We start from the raw sequence: 15,770 nt of genomic DNA on the forward strand, positions 1-15,770 counted from the left end.
TTTAAGAATGAAGTACTGGCCTTTGGTAGTGAGAATAGTGAATATTAATAATCTTGAAAACTAACTCTGATACCCTTTGAGATCAGGGCAAAGAAATAAAAAACAAATGGCAACCGCTTCTCAGCAATACATATTTCTGACTGCTTCACATGAAAATGAGACATTCAGAATTCAGTAAGATCTCAAAAGGGCAAGTACAAAGTTATCTCTGGCTAAGTTTTCACTGCTTTCTACACAATGTTTAGAAATGTGCCTTGTAAATTCAGAAATTAAAGAAAACATTCTAAATGGCCTTCACTGTTCCACAGAGTATCAATGCTGTTCCACACATACATATTTCAGGTAAGTTAACAGGTATCTTTAAAATGTAGCTAAGGGATACTTTTGTGATATGTAGTGACACAAAAGGGGTCTTTTGTGACAACCGTTGGGAAGGTCAAAGACAACACTCATCATCTTCTCTATACCTTCAACTGATTATGGGTCCTACTAACAAACTCTAAAGCCAGAGTTCTAAATATTTCTTAAAATCGTTAAGAACCAAAAACATACCAACATAATTTCTCCCCTTTTCCAAATAATATTCACAGAGACACATTCATTGCTTGCTAGCATTTGAAACAGGTATTTGAATAAATATCAAAGAAAATTATTTCCACAGATGTAAAGATTCTTTCCATGTTATCCAAGAACAGTCAATTATCTGGAAAAAGACAAGGATTTTTAGCAAATTCTCACTTTCAATTGGCTTTTTTACCATTTGTGCCATGATCAAAATAGTTCTGCAGCTCAGCATTTCCACTGACAAATTCACGGGTAAATCTACTCATTATGTAAGGAAAATGGTGTCCCTATTTATATTCAACCTGAATTTAAACCAATAGATTACCCACGAGTCCATCATACAGTGATAGCTTCTGCTGTGTTCTTGGAGATGTTGACAACAGTTAATTGCCTTAATTGCTAGAAAATAAAGCTGAGTAACTAGAGCAACCATTTTACATTCAAATGGCTTTAGTATATTTAGAGTGTGAACCCACATTTCAACTAAGTCCCCCAAAATATTAAGTCTCTAGAGGTAAGGGGTTCCTCTATATTCACTACATATATAGATAAAACAAACCAAAATTTTCATATTGCCAAGATAATTTATTAAATGTGCCAACAGGAATTGACAGAGAGCAGGACCACTTAGCAGTACTGCAGTGATGTAAGACATGCATCTTATAAAAAAGGAACATCACTACCACCACTGTATCTGGAATCTAGCACCTAGATTGCTCATGAACTACTAGTAGTCACGTGACTACTAGTAGTCACAAAACCCACCACTAAAGAGCAGTAACAGCATAAAACCACTTTTATTTAATAACCATAACTTATTTCATACTAGCAATCCCTGTATTAAAAGAAAGTAGCCTAGAACTTCCACTTTATCGTAAGAATTTCCCAGGCCTGCTTTAAATCTTAATGCTGATGTAACCAAAACAACCATCAACAGTTATCCTAAACATCATTTGAAAACAAAAAAAAAAAACCCTCAAGACAGATGTTTACTGTCTCCAACAAATGCTTCAGAATTTATTAAGAATATATCTGCCTAATGACTACCACCGAAGAGGAAGCTGCTACACTGACGGACTTCTGGTTTATATAAATTATTATACACTGAATAAACAATAATCACCATCTATTCAATGTTTACTGTGTACCATGCATGAGCTAATTACTTTATAAACATTTTACATAATCCTCACAGTGTCAAATTAGCCCCCTTTCATACATGAAGAAACTGAAGATCAGGGAAATCAACCTGCCCAAAGACTCGGCCAGGAAGCAGGCAAATCCAAGCTTAGCTAGTTCCCAAGCCCATGCATGCTCCTTCCACTTGCACCACACTGATTTCTATTCTTCTAGCCTGCCCGGGTTCAGCCTGCAAGTCCAAACTACATGGGAGGTAAGCAAAGGGCCATACCTTTCATGATTCACAATATGGCAATATTGTAGATGTCAGACACCCTATTATGGTCTTATGTTTTAAAAATTAGAACAAAGGAGAAGGTACTATAAGACAAATCTTCCCATTTCTAAAGGTGACACTGCAACACTTAACACAGAGAAGATCCATCCACCATCACTAGGAGAAACAAGTCACACCTGATGAAAATTTAAAACCTCGTTTCCTCTAGAAATGAATTTCCAGTTATGTCACCATGATAAATCTTGAAATTGCTTATAAACTAACTTATCATGGTATTCTAGGGTTGATATTTTCTTCTGGCAGGATTGGATACATCCAAAAGTACACAATTTCAAAGGTGTGATCCAGATTAGAGAATCTAAAGCTTCCAAAATGGTACAGCCAACCCTCAAATGTTCATGCAAGCAGGTGGTTCCAATTCAATATGGGTAAGTCAAATTTCACAGAAAATTCTATTTGCCTTTAAACAAGTGACTTAACTAGAGCTTGATTCTTTACCTTAGTTCTGCTCAAGTGTTAATAAGATAGCAAAAGAAATAATATTCCAGAACCTCAAATTAAAGGTTTTTGAGATAAACTGAACACTTTCCAAGTAGGAAGTAAACCCTTTGCTTTAGAAGCAAAACAACCCTTAAAGGTAAAACTGACTAGACTTAGTACTGCCTAATGGTTAAAGACACTATGGCCAGATAAATCTTATTGCCTTAATTCTTGATGCCTTAAATTTGCCACTTAGCAGACGTGCAACTTTTGGCATGTTACTCAATCTGAGCCTGTTTCCTCAACTGCAAAATAGGAATAATCCTAACCCAGCAAGGTTACTATAAAGATTACTTTACACATGTTTAAAAGTGGCAAGAAGCAATTAACTGTTGTAACTATTGTTTTATTATCAAATAAAGTCTTTGGGGTAAGCTGGAACAACCCACCCAGTTTCGAAAGTCCCATTCATGGTCTTCCAAGGTTATCGTATTGTCTGTCATTCCAAGTTTGGCCTCTCATTCCACAATTCAGAAATGAAGTAACCATTTCTCAAACACAATCACCTGTGAACATCTAAGTGGCCTTCAAATGCTTGTTCTTAAACATGGCAGTTCAAATATTAAAAAGAATACTAAAGATTTTGCCCAAGACTATGTTATCAACTAGCTAAGCAAGGCTGATCTGCAATCTTATCTACATGGGTTTCAGATTCATCATCCATAGCATGAGACTTCACTTAAATGGCCTCTACAGTACCTACTCTAAAATGTTCTAGTTCAATAATAAGCTTCCTGAACAAAAAATAAAACCAGGCTATCACCATTTGGCAATTCACTTCACTACTCAGAAAATCTTTATTTCCTTGATTGGAAAGCGTAAACAAAAAATTACAGGCTCTCATCACAAATAACATATTGTCCTTTTCCATAAGAAGCTAAAAATTATTTTACTATTACTAGATGACTGAAGTCTGTATCAACCCTCAAGGTGATTCTTCAGATCTCTGGGCCATTCAGGTAGCTGCTCATCACTTCTCCAGGTACTAAAATGGTAGAATACTTACCTTCATCTTTACAGTGACAAACAAATGTATTTAAAACACTATGTGGTTATAATCCCACCGAATTACTTCCAAGAGAATGGGCATAAGTATGAACCCTGAAACATTCCAGGTCAACATGGGATGATGATAATCTCTCCATGAACTCAAGAACCATAAACACATGTGTTCTGTGATTTGCACATACTTTGGGGAAAGGCTATTTAAATTGTGGGTTTAAACAAGTTGCCATTTCCTGCTTAACACATAAAATCTATATGGGATGCAGGGACGAATTCCCCAGAAAGGTAAGGCCAACTGTTTGCTGAAAAGAGAAACTAATCATTTCTTCTTACAAGTTGTCATTTAAAGGTCTTCATTCTTTTTTTTCTTGTTAGGAAAAAAAGACTTGTTATAACCCAACTGTTTGGGCTGTTGTCACTAAAGAGACAGTTGATTCTAGAATAGTCCAACTTCTGGCGATCCAAAGAAGAATACTTGTTGGATTCCTATCAAACACTGGAGTTTGACAACTCAAGGTATGGACTTCGAAAAACTAAAATTTGCATTTGATCAAATATATTTTGATCCAACAAATGAGGATCATATTCTTCTGGACTAGCAACAAATATTTCACTGATCTCAGTTCTTCAATACAGAGCTCAAGACTCATCCAATGATACATCCCCAAAAGTAAAAAAGCAGAATTTTCTGGGAAAAGGACTTCCGTATTATCAGGCAATGAGCAGGGACCTCAGTAGCACCTAAAGGATACTTACGAATTTGTATGCAGATATTCAAAGGTTAGCTGAGCTCGATTCAGACTGCTGTAATTTGTGAAAGCCATGAGTGCAGTGAGGCCTTCAGGCCTTCGCCCACTAACTGGAAAATATAACCCTACAATGGAATAGATTTTCCAGGATTCCTTCCAGTAAAGGTTTGGTAAATCTGTGCTCCTTACTGTGGAACAAGGTTACCTACTATCTATTCAAAATATATTCAAAGAGATGTCTAAAACTACAATTGATTTCGCCTTTAAGTTTTTTATCTTCTCAATGACTATGACGGAATATTCTGGAAAAAAACGGTTATAAATCTGTAGTCTTCTTAGCATTAAGTTTCAATAGTTCAAGGAGTTGAATGTGGACGGTGTTGGAGTAGATGGTACTGGAGTTGGGAGGTCTTATTACTGCTCCATCTTCACGTTCTTCAAGTCTTCTTTTGTTCCTCCAAATTTCCGATCAGAAAATTTACCAATCCGGAAATTTACCAACTTCTGTCATAAAACCGGACAGTCACCCATTTCTTCACCACCAATGATCCCAGGGTTCTTAAATAGGCCCCAGGCTGGCGGCCATGGAGTCGATGGAGTGCATATGGCGTTAGTTCCGGCTTCACCACCTCTTAACTGAAAAGTCTCCTATGCGCTGATGACGATTTCTGTTTCCAAAGCCCAGACCCAACCTAGCTTGTGCTCCTGTCCCAATCTCCTCAGGGTAGTGGGTCAAATTACCTCACAGTGACCCACAAAAATGCCTCAGAATTGACCCGCCCAAATCACCTGAGGCGGGCAGCGCCCCTCCCCCACTTCCCTCAGACAGAGGCCTCCGGCTCTCGGGCCCTTCCTGGGCCTCGGTTCCGAGGCCGCCGCCTCCTCACTGAGAGGAGTTAGTCCCAGCTTTCAAGGCTCGGGTCGAGGGCTGTGTGGAGAGCGCACAACCCGACCGGGCGTTGCCCGGTGCTCAAAGCTGCCTTTGTCCCTCCCCACGGAATTGGAACCCAACAACCGCAGGGCGCTCTTGGAACCATGTGCTGCCTCCGCCGCCGCCGCTGCCGCCGCCGCCGCGAGACCAGCCGCCCACGCGCCGCGCTGGATGAGATGATGACAGGACTCAGCACCACGGAATTCTGCGTTTAGGGCTGCTCTGCCGCCGCTGCCGCAGCCGCCACCGCCACCTCAGCCACCGCTTTGTCTCCGCTAGTGCACACAACCCTGGCCGCCTCGCACACTCCCCGACGCCCCAAGCCCCCGAGGCCTCCGCGGCGCATTCGGCCAATCACAGAGCCGCAGCTCCTCCCGCCCCCGCCCTGATGCGACGCCTCCTGATTGGCGGGTAGCGGGTCTCCGCGTGACCGGATCTTGCTAGCCGGGCCCGCCCCTGTCACGTGAGAGCGTGCGCCTCTCTTCCTGCTTTCATGACCCTCTCCGCCATTTAAAGAAACAGTACCGGGGGCGGGCCGAGCGACGCAGCCGGGACGGTAGCTGCGGCGCGGACCGGAGGAGCCATCTTGTCTCGTCGCCGGGGAGTCAGGCCCCTAACTCGAAGAAGCCCTGGCGCGCCCTCCCCCCCTCCCCGGTCTGGTAGGGCGAAGGAGCGGGCGCGCGGTCGATCGAGCGATCGGTTGGCGGCTCTTTCTCCTGCTCTGGCATCCAGCTCTTGGGGCGCAGGCCCGGCCGCCGCGGCGCGCGCCCGGTGGCCGTTGGCGCTCGCGCCGCGTTTTTCTTCTCGTACGCAGAACTCGGGCGGCGGCCTATGCGTTTGCGATTCGACGAGGAGTCGTCCGGGTGGTCGGCGGCGGCGGGCAACTGCTCCGCCCCGCTCCCGGGGAGGCGGCGGCGGCGGCGGGATTTGGCGCGGCCGGGGAGGCGGGGGTGGCCGGGGCCGGCCTGGAGGCCTGGCGCCACCCTTCGGGGCCTGCAAGGACCCAGTTGGGGGGGCAAGAGGGCGCCGGGGGATGGTTGGTGGTGGGCTTTCTACTTTGCCTTTTCCTCCTTATGCCCCCTTAGTGAGGGGCGGGAGCTCCGGCGGCAGCTCCGGGGTGGGGAGACAAGCCCCGGAGTCGGAAGAGCTGGGTTTGCTTCCGGGCCTAGCCACCAGCTGGCCGAGTGACCTTAGGCAAATCACTCTGTAATTTGTCGGCGCCTCAGTTTCCTCCTTTGCCTATCAATGTTTGTGGGGTTGAAAGCGCTTTGTAAAGTATAAAGCGTTGGTGTACGTAAGGGATGATTATTGTTTGTAATGGGGTTTTTTTTTGAGTTGTAAGAAAAGTTAGCAATTGCCCAGTTCTTGGATTTTGAACCTGGGAACCTTGGATTGAAGTTGGAGATCCCCCAAACTCCCCGAAATTGTATGCAGAAATAGTGGGAGTGTGCATTTTTGGGGAATGAGGATCCATCGCCAGCAAGTTATCAGAGGGGGCTGTGACCCAGAAGAGTTAAGAACTACAATTGTTTTATGCCACAGGGAGGAAACTGAGGCCTAGATGTCATTTGGGACCCTTCACAACCGATTTGAAGCCCCTGTTTGAATCCCTGGGATATGTGAGCTGTTTCTATGCATAATGGATATTTGGGGTAACAACACTCCACTGCTTGGCTTCTATTCTGAGTCCTTTCCTTTTACCATGGGGTGCCTGAAAGGTGGCTGACACGTTGGTATGGTTAAATGGCACCCAACATAAAGCAGCTAAAACTAGAAATGGGTGTGTTCTCTAGTCCCGACAATTCTTAGTGTTCTGCTTATACTGGTACCTGACTACCGTTCTCTTTCATTGACCGTTTTCCACAACCATGGTTGCCATCCATTACTTGCTTCTCTTTTATAGCCTTAGTCTGTGCGGTTGGTAGTGAGCAGGCTTATTTTTAAATGGTGCTGCCGAGTCCAGCTAATTAATGGTGCCGGTGGATTTTTAGCAAGCTGGCTCACTGGAACAGACTAAGCCAGGCATGGAATTCCTGAAGATGTTTGGGGGTTTGTCTTTGTTAATTGAAGGTTAACATTCTCTGAAGAGTTTTGTTAATGACATCTGCTGAACTTAAAAATCAGTAGATTTGGAAGTGTTTCGATGCTTAACTTTTTCCTGGCTTGCTTTGTATTCTGTTTGCTTGCAAGTGTGTTACTAAGATGGCCAAAATGCCAATTATTGCTTCTTTGTTAATTGTCAGCTGCTTTTATCAAATTCCAGGCCATCGTGCAGCAAACACTATAGAAATGTTTGAACAGTTGAATTTCAAACATTTTCATTTTGTGGAGTGGTGCTTACCAGTGGTACAGCTCTAAGCAAGTGAACATAAACACATTTAAGTGTATTTTGTCTGGTTAGGTGTTTACCTGTTTTGCTATTTCATACAAATGTCTGAGAAGATCAATTGACTATTCCTTTTACGTAAAGGGCAGAGACAAATGATCTCACTTCCAGAGAAATGACTGTTTTGGAGAAAAATGTGTTGGTCTTTTAGCTCTTTTGTTATTATCTGGATGTACCTCAAAAGAATCTTAAGACTGTGGTGATCTTATAAGATGCTTTCCTCGGGAGAAAGGAGGAGAAAAAACAACTGGAACTCGAAGCTTGAAATTCTGTGACAAAACATGAAATGTCCAGGATAGGAGGCCAAAAAGATTTCACTACAGTGTTCTGCACTGGCTGGAGCAGATTCTTTTCTGTGTAGCCACGGCATGGATTTCCAGATTTTCAGATTTTCAACACCTGCGACCTGAAGAGCATGTCAGGGTGTGACAGGAACTCTGGAGCGGAATATTTTTGTTTTTGAATTTGGGGGCTGTTGACCTTGCTTTGAGAAGAGACAGCAACTGAGCAAGCACTGCCACCAGCACCATTACTGGGAATTTGAAGACCTGAGTTTCTACCAGACCTTCAGTGCAAACTCTAGCAACACTCCCATCAAAAGTGAACTACGGTACTTGCCATTTTCCAAAATGCCTCATTCTTTACTTACCATCTCTGCACTTTAATTCATGCTCTCTACTTTGGAATGTATTCCTCTGGTTCTTCACCTGTCAGAACACTGCCATTTCCTCAATATCCACGTCAGATGCTCTCTACTTCATGAGTCTCCTTAACTTTTATCTTTTTTTTTTTTTTAATTTTATGTTATGTTGTTGCTTATCTTTTAGCTCTCTTTGCATAGCATATCTTGTGCAGTAGTAATTTGCAAGCATTTGCTCTCTTCCCAGATAGCAAGCGCCTTGAAAGCAAGGGCTTTGTTTGAAGGATTTTTGCCCGCACGTACTACTGCATATGATGAAGCATTTCATAAAAAGGAGTGATTTAGAGAGTGGGCTACCGAAATAAACACGCAGTAAGCGTTTGCTTAATTGCCGCGTGGTAACCTAATTACTCTTGATTAGGAAAAAGGACACTAGTTACAGGTCATGTTTCTGTGTTCCCTGGTGGGGTTTTTTTTTGTTTTTTTAAATTCTAAATTTAAAAAGACTTAGGGAGCCCTCAGACCTGAAGAGAAACTGATATATTGCATAGGGTATTAACAGAAGGGTGCACATACCGGGGTCTTATTCCCTGGGTACCTTATTCTCTCCCACACAAGATGGAATCTTGTTAAAATGAAAGTTAAAGACAGCTTTTTAAAAGTACAAGGTCATAAGATAATTTGAAGAAAGCATTGGAAAGGGAAGAAGGGCAAGATCTCCTTTGATGTTGGTATTTAAATTTAAATTCAGTTCTTCTCGTGCTACCATCGGAGCCACTTCTTTCTCCCCGGTCAGGCACTGCTCAGCAGCCTGAATACAATCAAATTACTCCCCCAAATTATGAGACTTATGGCAATTCCTGTTTGCTGCTTCCCTAAGACAGTTTGTTCTCAAGAGTCAGGAAGCAGTCCCTGCCAGAGAACTCTTTCTGTTCTTATCATCACTAATTGTTAATCAGAAAGCTTTTTTTATTCCCCATTTATCATTTGTCAGCTTCTTAGCTAGGCTTATCAAGAATTAGTACCCGTCAGGCAGCTGATATGCTGAGAGCACACCCACCCCAGGGTTGGAAGAGTCCTGTGTTTGTAATTCCATGCATTTGTTATCTTACCTGTTTTGTTCCTGTCCCTTCCAGTCCTGTGCCTCCTGATTGCTGAGTGTTCGCCTGGACCTTCTGACCACCTTCCTTGTACTATTCCATCAGCCTACAGATCTGGTACCTGGATTTTTGCCCTTGGTGATTCCTTCACTTTACTGCTGAAGAAGACACCATTCCAGTGGACCACTGTGATCCAAGAGGCATTCAACCATCATGATGTGGCCTTCACTTCCACTCCTGTCCTGTTCCACCCAGATTCAGCACAGCCCTTTACAGTGAAGTCAAACTGTTTAAGCCAAGTAGCTGAAGCTATTTTATCACAACAAAGGCCCAATTTGTTCCTTGAGTGTGCATTTCATTTCTTCAGTTAAAGCCTTCAGAGACACATAGTAAATTTGGACCAGAGGATTTTTAGTTATCAACACTGAAGAATGACAACATCTTTTCAAGAATAGCATTGGACCATACCCCACAATCTCAAATGATTGAAATTCATGAAGTGTCTAGGATCCTATCCAGGTCACTGGACCTTATTCTTTTTCCACTTCAAGTCTATAGTAGCCCACTGAATAGAAAGCAGATATTCTGACCAGCAGATATTGGGATTAAAGCAAAGGCACAGTGAACTCACAGCATCTTTGGGATTACTCAGGAACCAGAACTTTTCACACAAATATAAGAAATTCTACCAAGGATTCCCTTTATCTAACAGCATCTCACAAAGCTCCAGTCAGATTCCAGAAAAGACCTCTTGATACATCCAGGTAGAACCTATAATGGTAATCCCTATGTTTATATGGCACTTTATAGTTTCAAAGCACTTTTACATGCATTAATCCCAATTATCAAAATAACACAGTAAATTATAATCCATTTTTGCAAATGAGGAAATGGAAATTTAAAAGGTTATACAAGGTGACACAGCTACAGAGTGGTAGAGGTCAGGCCTTCTGACTCCCAGTCCAGTTCTCTCCACGGAATGAACTTAGCCTCTACTTTACCTGCAGTGTTAAGATGACTGGAGATTGGTAACCCCAGAAAAGTTTCCAACTTCCTGATCTGGTACCCTCAGTAGTCAGGATGTCATAAGTGTAATCTTGTGATGGCCATACCTAGACCAGAATTCCATGGCAGTACCCCTAAGGTTTAAGAGCGGACTGTCTCCATAGTGGTAGATTATTCCAGTCAACAAGGCCATGTTCATCTGACGATAAGACTACGTAATATGAAACACAAAGCTACTTTTAGATCTGTTGTTCATATGGTATTCCCAAATTCCCAGATGGCCTAATTGGAGATCACTGTTAATGTTTTGTCCTCTTTTTTTTTTTTTTTTCTCTAAGTCCTATTAATAATTCCTAGACACCAAGATCTTACCTATGGCCGGCCCTCTACCCCCAAACATTTACTTAACATAAGTCCTGCATTTTTTTAGAGCAGTGCTATTCATACATGTGTATGTATATTTGATGCATACTCATAACATATATGTAGAGCTTTGGTAGTCCTGTAAGATGGTAAAATATGTGTTCCTCCCCTGATTCAGTGTTGTGTATTAAAAGATCTCAGAAGGCTTGGAACAAAGAGCCTCGTTGAGCTGTTTAGCCCAGTGTGTCCTAAGTTTAATCAAACACAGAATGTTACTGTTGCAGCATTCCTTTAAATGGAATGGGGAAACTGCTTTAAAGCAGTATAGCCAGTGCTTCCTGATTGCCCTGGAGACCCAGGAGTAAACCACATCTTTGAAGCCCCTCCCCCCCATTTCTTACTCTGTCAATAACTGCTTGAATTGGTATGTCTTTATCATCTGAAGGACCCACACCTTGACATTACCTCTTAATTTTCTGTTAAAGGAACCGCTAGAAGATTTGTGGGGATATATGGGGAGGGAATGGGGAAAAGTTAATGTTGCCCCCCCTAAATTGGATGAGTTCCATGACATTTAGCAATACACTTCTCTGTCCTTAGAGTTGTGCTGTAAATCTAGCTCAAAGGTATTGAATCTCAGGTGGGTGAGGAGATTGGGAAGGGAAGGGAGGAGGAGAAGGATGGAGAAAGGGGGGAGGAGGGATGAGAAGGAAATATTTTCTTAGAATTTGAGTTCTAGCCCATTGAGATCTTACCAGTGCTTGAAGAGAAGTCATTTAGCCATGGACTTGGGATAATATTTCCAAAGAAATGGAATGCATTTTGCAGATGTATGCTGACTGCAAAAATCCAGTGCTATTGTCACTTAAAACCAATAGCCTGTTCTCTGATATTCACAAACGCAATTTGGGGCCATCAGAATTTGTAGCAAACTTGAATGTTAACTTAATTCTGTAATGTGGCCCATATTAGGGAAGAATGACTAGGAAAACACCTTCTTGGCTTACCACAGGCTTTGCTCACAGTTTCTGGTTTCTGTGACCTATTTTTTGTATTTCAGCATTTTGTGAACAACTTATTCTTAGATCATTGGTTTTCCAAAGGCTTTGTGACCATGAAGCCCTTTGGATGAAAACTATGTGGAAGCCCAGAGTAAAAGAGAAGCTGCTGTAGATGAAGCAGGAGTGGGGGCCCTGAAAGCTGCCACAAGCATCTTCCTTTACCACCATGGTGACCCCTAAGGAGACTTCTTTACAACACCTAGAATTCTTCAGAACACAGTTTGAAAACCACTGCCCTAGACAACATGTGCAACCTAACTGGCATTCTGATGATCTGTACCTCTGCCCAACCCAGTCCATGTTCAGTTGATGCTGCACATTCTTAGGAATACTTAACTGTGGGCAAAGTCAGAAAAGTGCAAGAAGATGGGCATATCTTGGCCCCCCCCAGAGTAGTCATGTGGGCTGAAAGTGGTCTCAAGTGGACCTAGACTAGCAGCTCTGTACCCCCAGATGGATTTCAAGTCAGTGATACCTGGGATTCAATATAGTCAGCAATTCATACGTATTCTACACTGACCCACCCCCTTACCCAGCTTCCTTAACAAACACCAGATGCTCTAGTGGTACTTGAAATACATAACTTTGAAGTCTTGATCCTCCTTGGATACCTGAATCGCCAGGTATTGAAGCTGGTACTAAAGTTGATGATGCCTCATTGAGGCCATATTAAGCCAACTTGTACATTGGACCTCCCATCATCAGCCATGGTACTCTACTTCGTGTGCAGGGGATAAACATTAACTATGAAAGTAGAACTGAGATTCTGGCAACATTACCTAAAAGGGTACCTGATTCATCTTATTCTCAAAACTACAAGTCACTGACTCAGCCAGTGGCAGTTACACTGCTCCTTGGTTATTCAGTTTAACTGCTATTGCCAGGATAAATGAGCTAGTAACCTTTAAAAAAATTTCCTCCATCATTGGCAGATCTGCTCCAAAATTATGAATACTCTGCTGTAACTACATGTAACACCTGATCCACAAGAGACTATTTTTGAACATCCTCTCTCATGGGTGTGATTTTAAATGTTATCCTTTGGAAAATTTTCTTCTAACCAGTGAGAGGTGTTCTTTTGATGGCTCTTTCGATGTCTGGTACCATCAACTACAGGTGTTAGGGATATTTGGAGGTAGGCCTTTTGACCAGGCCATGGTAGCTTGCTTGCTGGGCATCTCAAGTTGCATATCGTCTACGTTTTTGCTGGAAATGTAGACTGACTTGAAAATCTACAAGCCTGCAGCTAAGATTTTATCAGTATACTCAAGAGCTTCCTGCAGCTTCTTCCTAATGTTACAAGACCACAGAGTCTTGTCTTTGTGGATGTTTTCCTGGAATTTCATCTGTCTCAATACTGTTGTTTTACACTGATGGGGAGTGGCTGACTTCATTCCTTGCCATGAGGTACTCTCAGGCATTAAGACACTTACCTGTCTCTGCAGGATGGATTCAATTCGTGAACTCCCAGACCAGATCATGTCAAACAAGTAGACTTCGATTTGTGTCATGAGAAAGATCTCAGTCCCTTATTTCACAGTCTACTTAAGGGCCAGCTGTCCTCAAATATACTCTAATGAATGCACTGGTTAAATGTTGGGAATGGTTTCTTTGTATCTTTGTCTCTTATTCTCTAGACTAACCCTGATTACATGACTCTGTCTACAAATCATCAAACAAGGCCTGCACATCCTCAAGTAATAAAAATTTAATGACTGGCTTGCTTGTATATACAACTATTGTTTGTTAATAGGAAGCTATCTACAAACTCCGTTTTTCTACCTTCAGAATGTCAGCTCGATTTTTTCTTCTGTACTTACAGAAAAAGACACTGATCTACACTGCCAGTCATTCCCTTTAATCCTGTCAAACGCAGTCAAAATGAGGGTCTTAAGGTGAGGATGATCATCTGTTCAAGAGTCTAATATACGCTGTGTATAAGAATTGATGGTTGAAAATGAAGAAAGCCTAAAACTGAAACCTAGGATCTTAACTACTATCTCCCTGCCTCAGATCTCAATCTAAGTCTTTGAGCAGCACCATCCAACCAATCTAAGGCCTTGTTTATAAGCTGATTCTCAGAGATGGGTCGAGTTTCAGAAGATGGAGACTTGATTACCAAAGAGAGTAGGGCCAATCTTCATCAACCTGGCTCTCCCAGCCTTGTCATTCCCAGATGTAGCATAGACTCCTCAACAGAACCTCAAGTCTGAATTGAGAATATAGCCGCCTACTGAGCTGAAAGTTCTTGGGCAGATAAACAGAAAAATCAAAGCTGCTATACCTGACTGGCCCTTTAAGATCAGAAAATGGTATCCAGAATAAACCCTAAAGAATGTCCCCGGAGTCCTGAGGGTAAAAACTAATTTACAGAGCTTTGATTATCGGTCTGCCCATTCTTCCAGATCACATCCTGGCTGTTGGTGTGGCTAGCCCTGCTGAAGGTACCCTGTTTGCCTGTTGAGACTCAGCCCTTGTATGCCTTTTTTGACACGTTGCAATCAAGACTGGTTGTGCTTGAGAACTACAACTGGTATCAGCCGGTCTCACACTCAGTTCCACAAAGGAGTTTTGAATAGAAGCAACCTACATCTCACCTCCCCACACCCCCTGCCAGGACTTAATGTTCACGACTGGAAGGACCATGCTATATACTACTTGACCAGCAGCATTTCTTTCTTTTTTTTTTTTTTTCTTAAGTGCAGAGTAAGCCTCTATGCCTATGTATATTTCATCATGTTCAGCACTCGAGACCCCTTCTACCAGATCGGAAGGACTACAGCAGATTGAAAGCACTGTCCATTCCTCTCTTCTGCAATAATACAGAGGTGACAGAAATGTACCAGTTCACCTTGGCAAAAGACTAAAGTAACACAAGAAAAGTTTTCCACTGAACTTAAAACTTACCACTGACTTCAATAGCCTCACAGAACTATTTGCCAGTTGTTGTCCTGCGTTGTGTCAGCAAGATGGTTGAGCTCTCAGATTCAAGGCCACTGAGTTTACTTCTGTTGAAACACTATTGCATCATCCAAAGTCCGCTATTGGACACGATTAGTCCATTCATATGGATTACAAGCTTCCTGAGTACAGGACAAACTTACTCCTCATGATGTTTTTTCAGAATACTTTTATTATCAAGAAAGTAACAATGCCAGCTGTTACTGAACAGAGACTTAAAACTTTTTCAGTATCTGGTCTTACTGACATCAGTTGTTTCTGATTGACCAGCATCCATTCCATCTGTTTTTGTATCAACTCTGTGATGTTTCTTGGAACCACTTTTCCCTCTCTTCAGTCCACATGGTTCAGACAGTCTGACCTAACTTTAAACTTCATGGGTGGACATGTTAATTCAGACCTGATCAGTCAGCATAGTCCATCTCTTTCACCATAATGACTGGTTCTGGAATGGTCGTGTGATCCAAGTTGGTCCAGTGATACTCAGCCTTAGGAGTTTTACTGAACTGTGGAGGAGAAGCTCAGAAGCTCTCTTTACTGAGGTTGCTCGGCTTTGTAGTATGAAAAGCTCAAACCAACAGGGCCCACCATATCAAATGAGCCAGAGAATGAAGCCAGTGCAGAGCCAAATGATGGAGAGACTTGAGTCCTGATGACAACGTTTGTGCCCCTGGATCCAACCGTGCCTGAAGCTAGTATATCCCTATGGACTTTTCAGTTATGTGAGCCAATAAATACCCTTTTTTGCTTTAAGTTACTTGAGTTGGGTTTCTGTTGCTTAAAATTGAGTCAGTCCTGACTAGTATACTGTCTACCAATATTGAAACTTGACAAATTCAAGTATTTATTAAACTGGAGTTCATGGCCATACTGAAGTCTTCCAAACCAGAAGATAAGTGAAACAGGAAGTGACAATGTTTAAGTACTACAGAAGCATAAAAATTACATGGTAGAAAAATATAGAAGAAAACCTGAATGCTTATTGGTAAAGGATTGGTTAAATAACACATGGTTCAGCCATATAAGAAAATCTACATGGCTGTTTAAA

General features: G+C 42.2%; 2 protein-coding genes across 7 annotated transcripts in view; one reads left to right on the plus strand and one right to left on the minus strand.

Annotated features, from left to right (window-relative positions):
* Positions 1 to 6,106, minus strand: part of LOC113245046 (ATPase MORC2) — a 39,648-nt gene extending 33,542 nt beyond the window's left edge. Inside the window, exon 1 of one of the 6 annotated variants that reach the window (XM_057308202.1) lies at positions 4,283 to 6,106. In XM_057308202.1, the coding sequence (XP_057164185.1) occupies positions 4,283 to 4,350 (68 nt within the window). In that variant the 5' untranslated portion in view covers positions 4,351 to 6,106. The remainder of the gene's footprint in view (positions 1 to 4,282) is intronic. The other 5 variants (XM_057308201.1, XM_057308203.1, XM_057308204.1 and 2 more) reach the window with 5 other exon arrangements.
* LOC113245047 (taurine up-regulated 1 protein) lies at positions 5,311 to 15,475 on the plus strand. The gene is made up of 4 exons (XM_057308219.1): positions 5,311 to 5,365; positions 5,422 to 5,617; positions 5,823 to 8,202; positions 9,369 to 15,475. The coding sequence occupies exons 1-3, from the start codon at positions 5,311 to 5,313 to the stop codon at positions 6,289 to 6,291; spliced, it is 720 nt and encodes a 239-aa protein (XP_057164202.1). The 3' UTR covers positions 6,292 to 8,202; positions 9,369 to 15,475.
* Positions 15,476 to 15,770: the final 295 nt, after the last annotated feature.

This window comes from Ursus arctos, unplaced genomic scaffold, assembly GCF_023065955.2.
Source record: "Ursus arctos isolate Adak ecotype North America unplaced genomic scaffold, UrsArc2.0 scaffold_65, whole genome shotgun sequence".
Lineage (NCBI taxonomy): Eukaryota > Metazoa > Chordata > Mammalia > Carnivora > Ursidae > Ursus > Ursus arctos.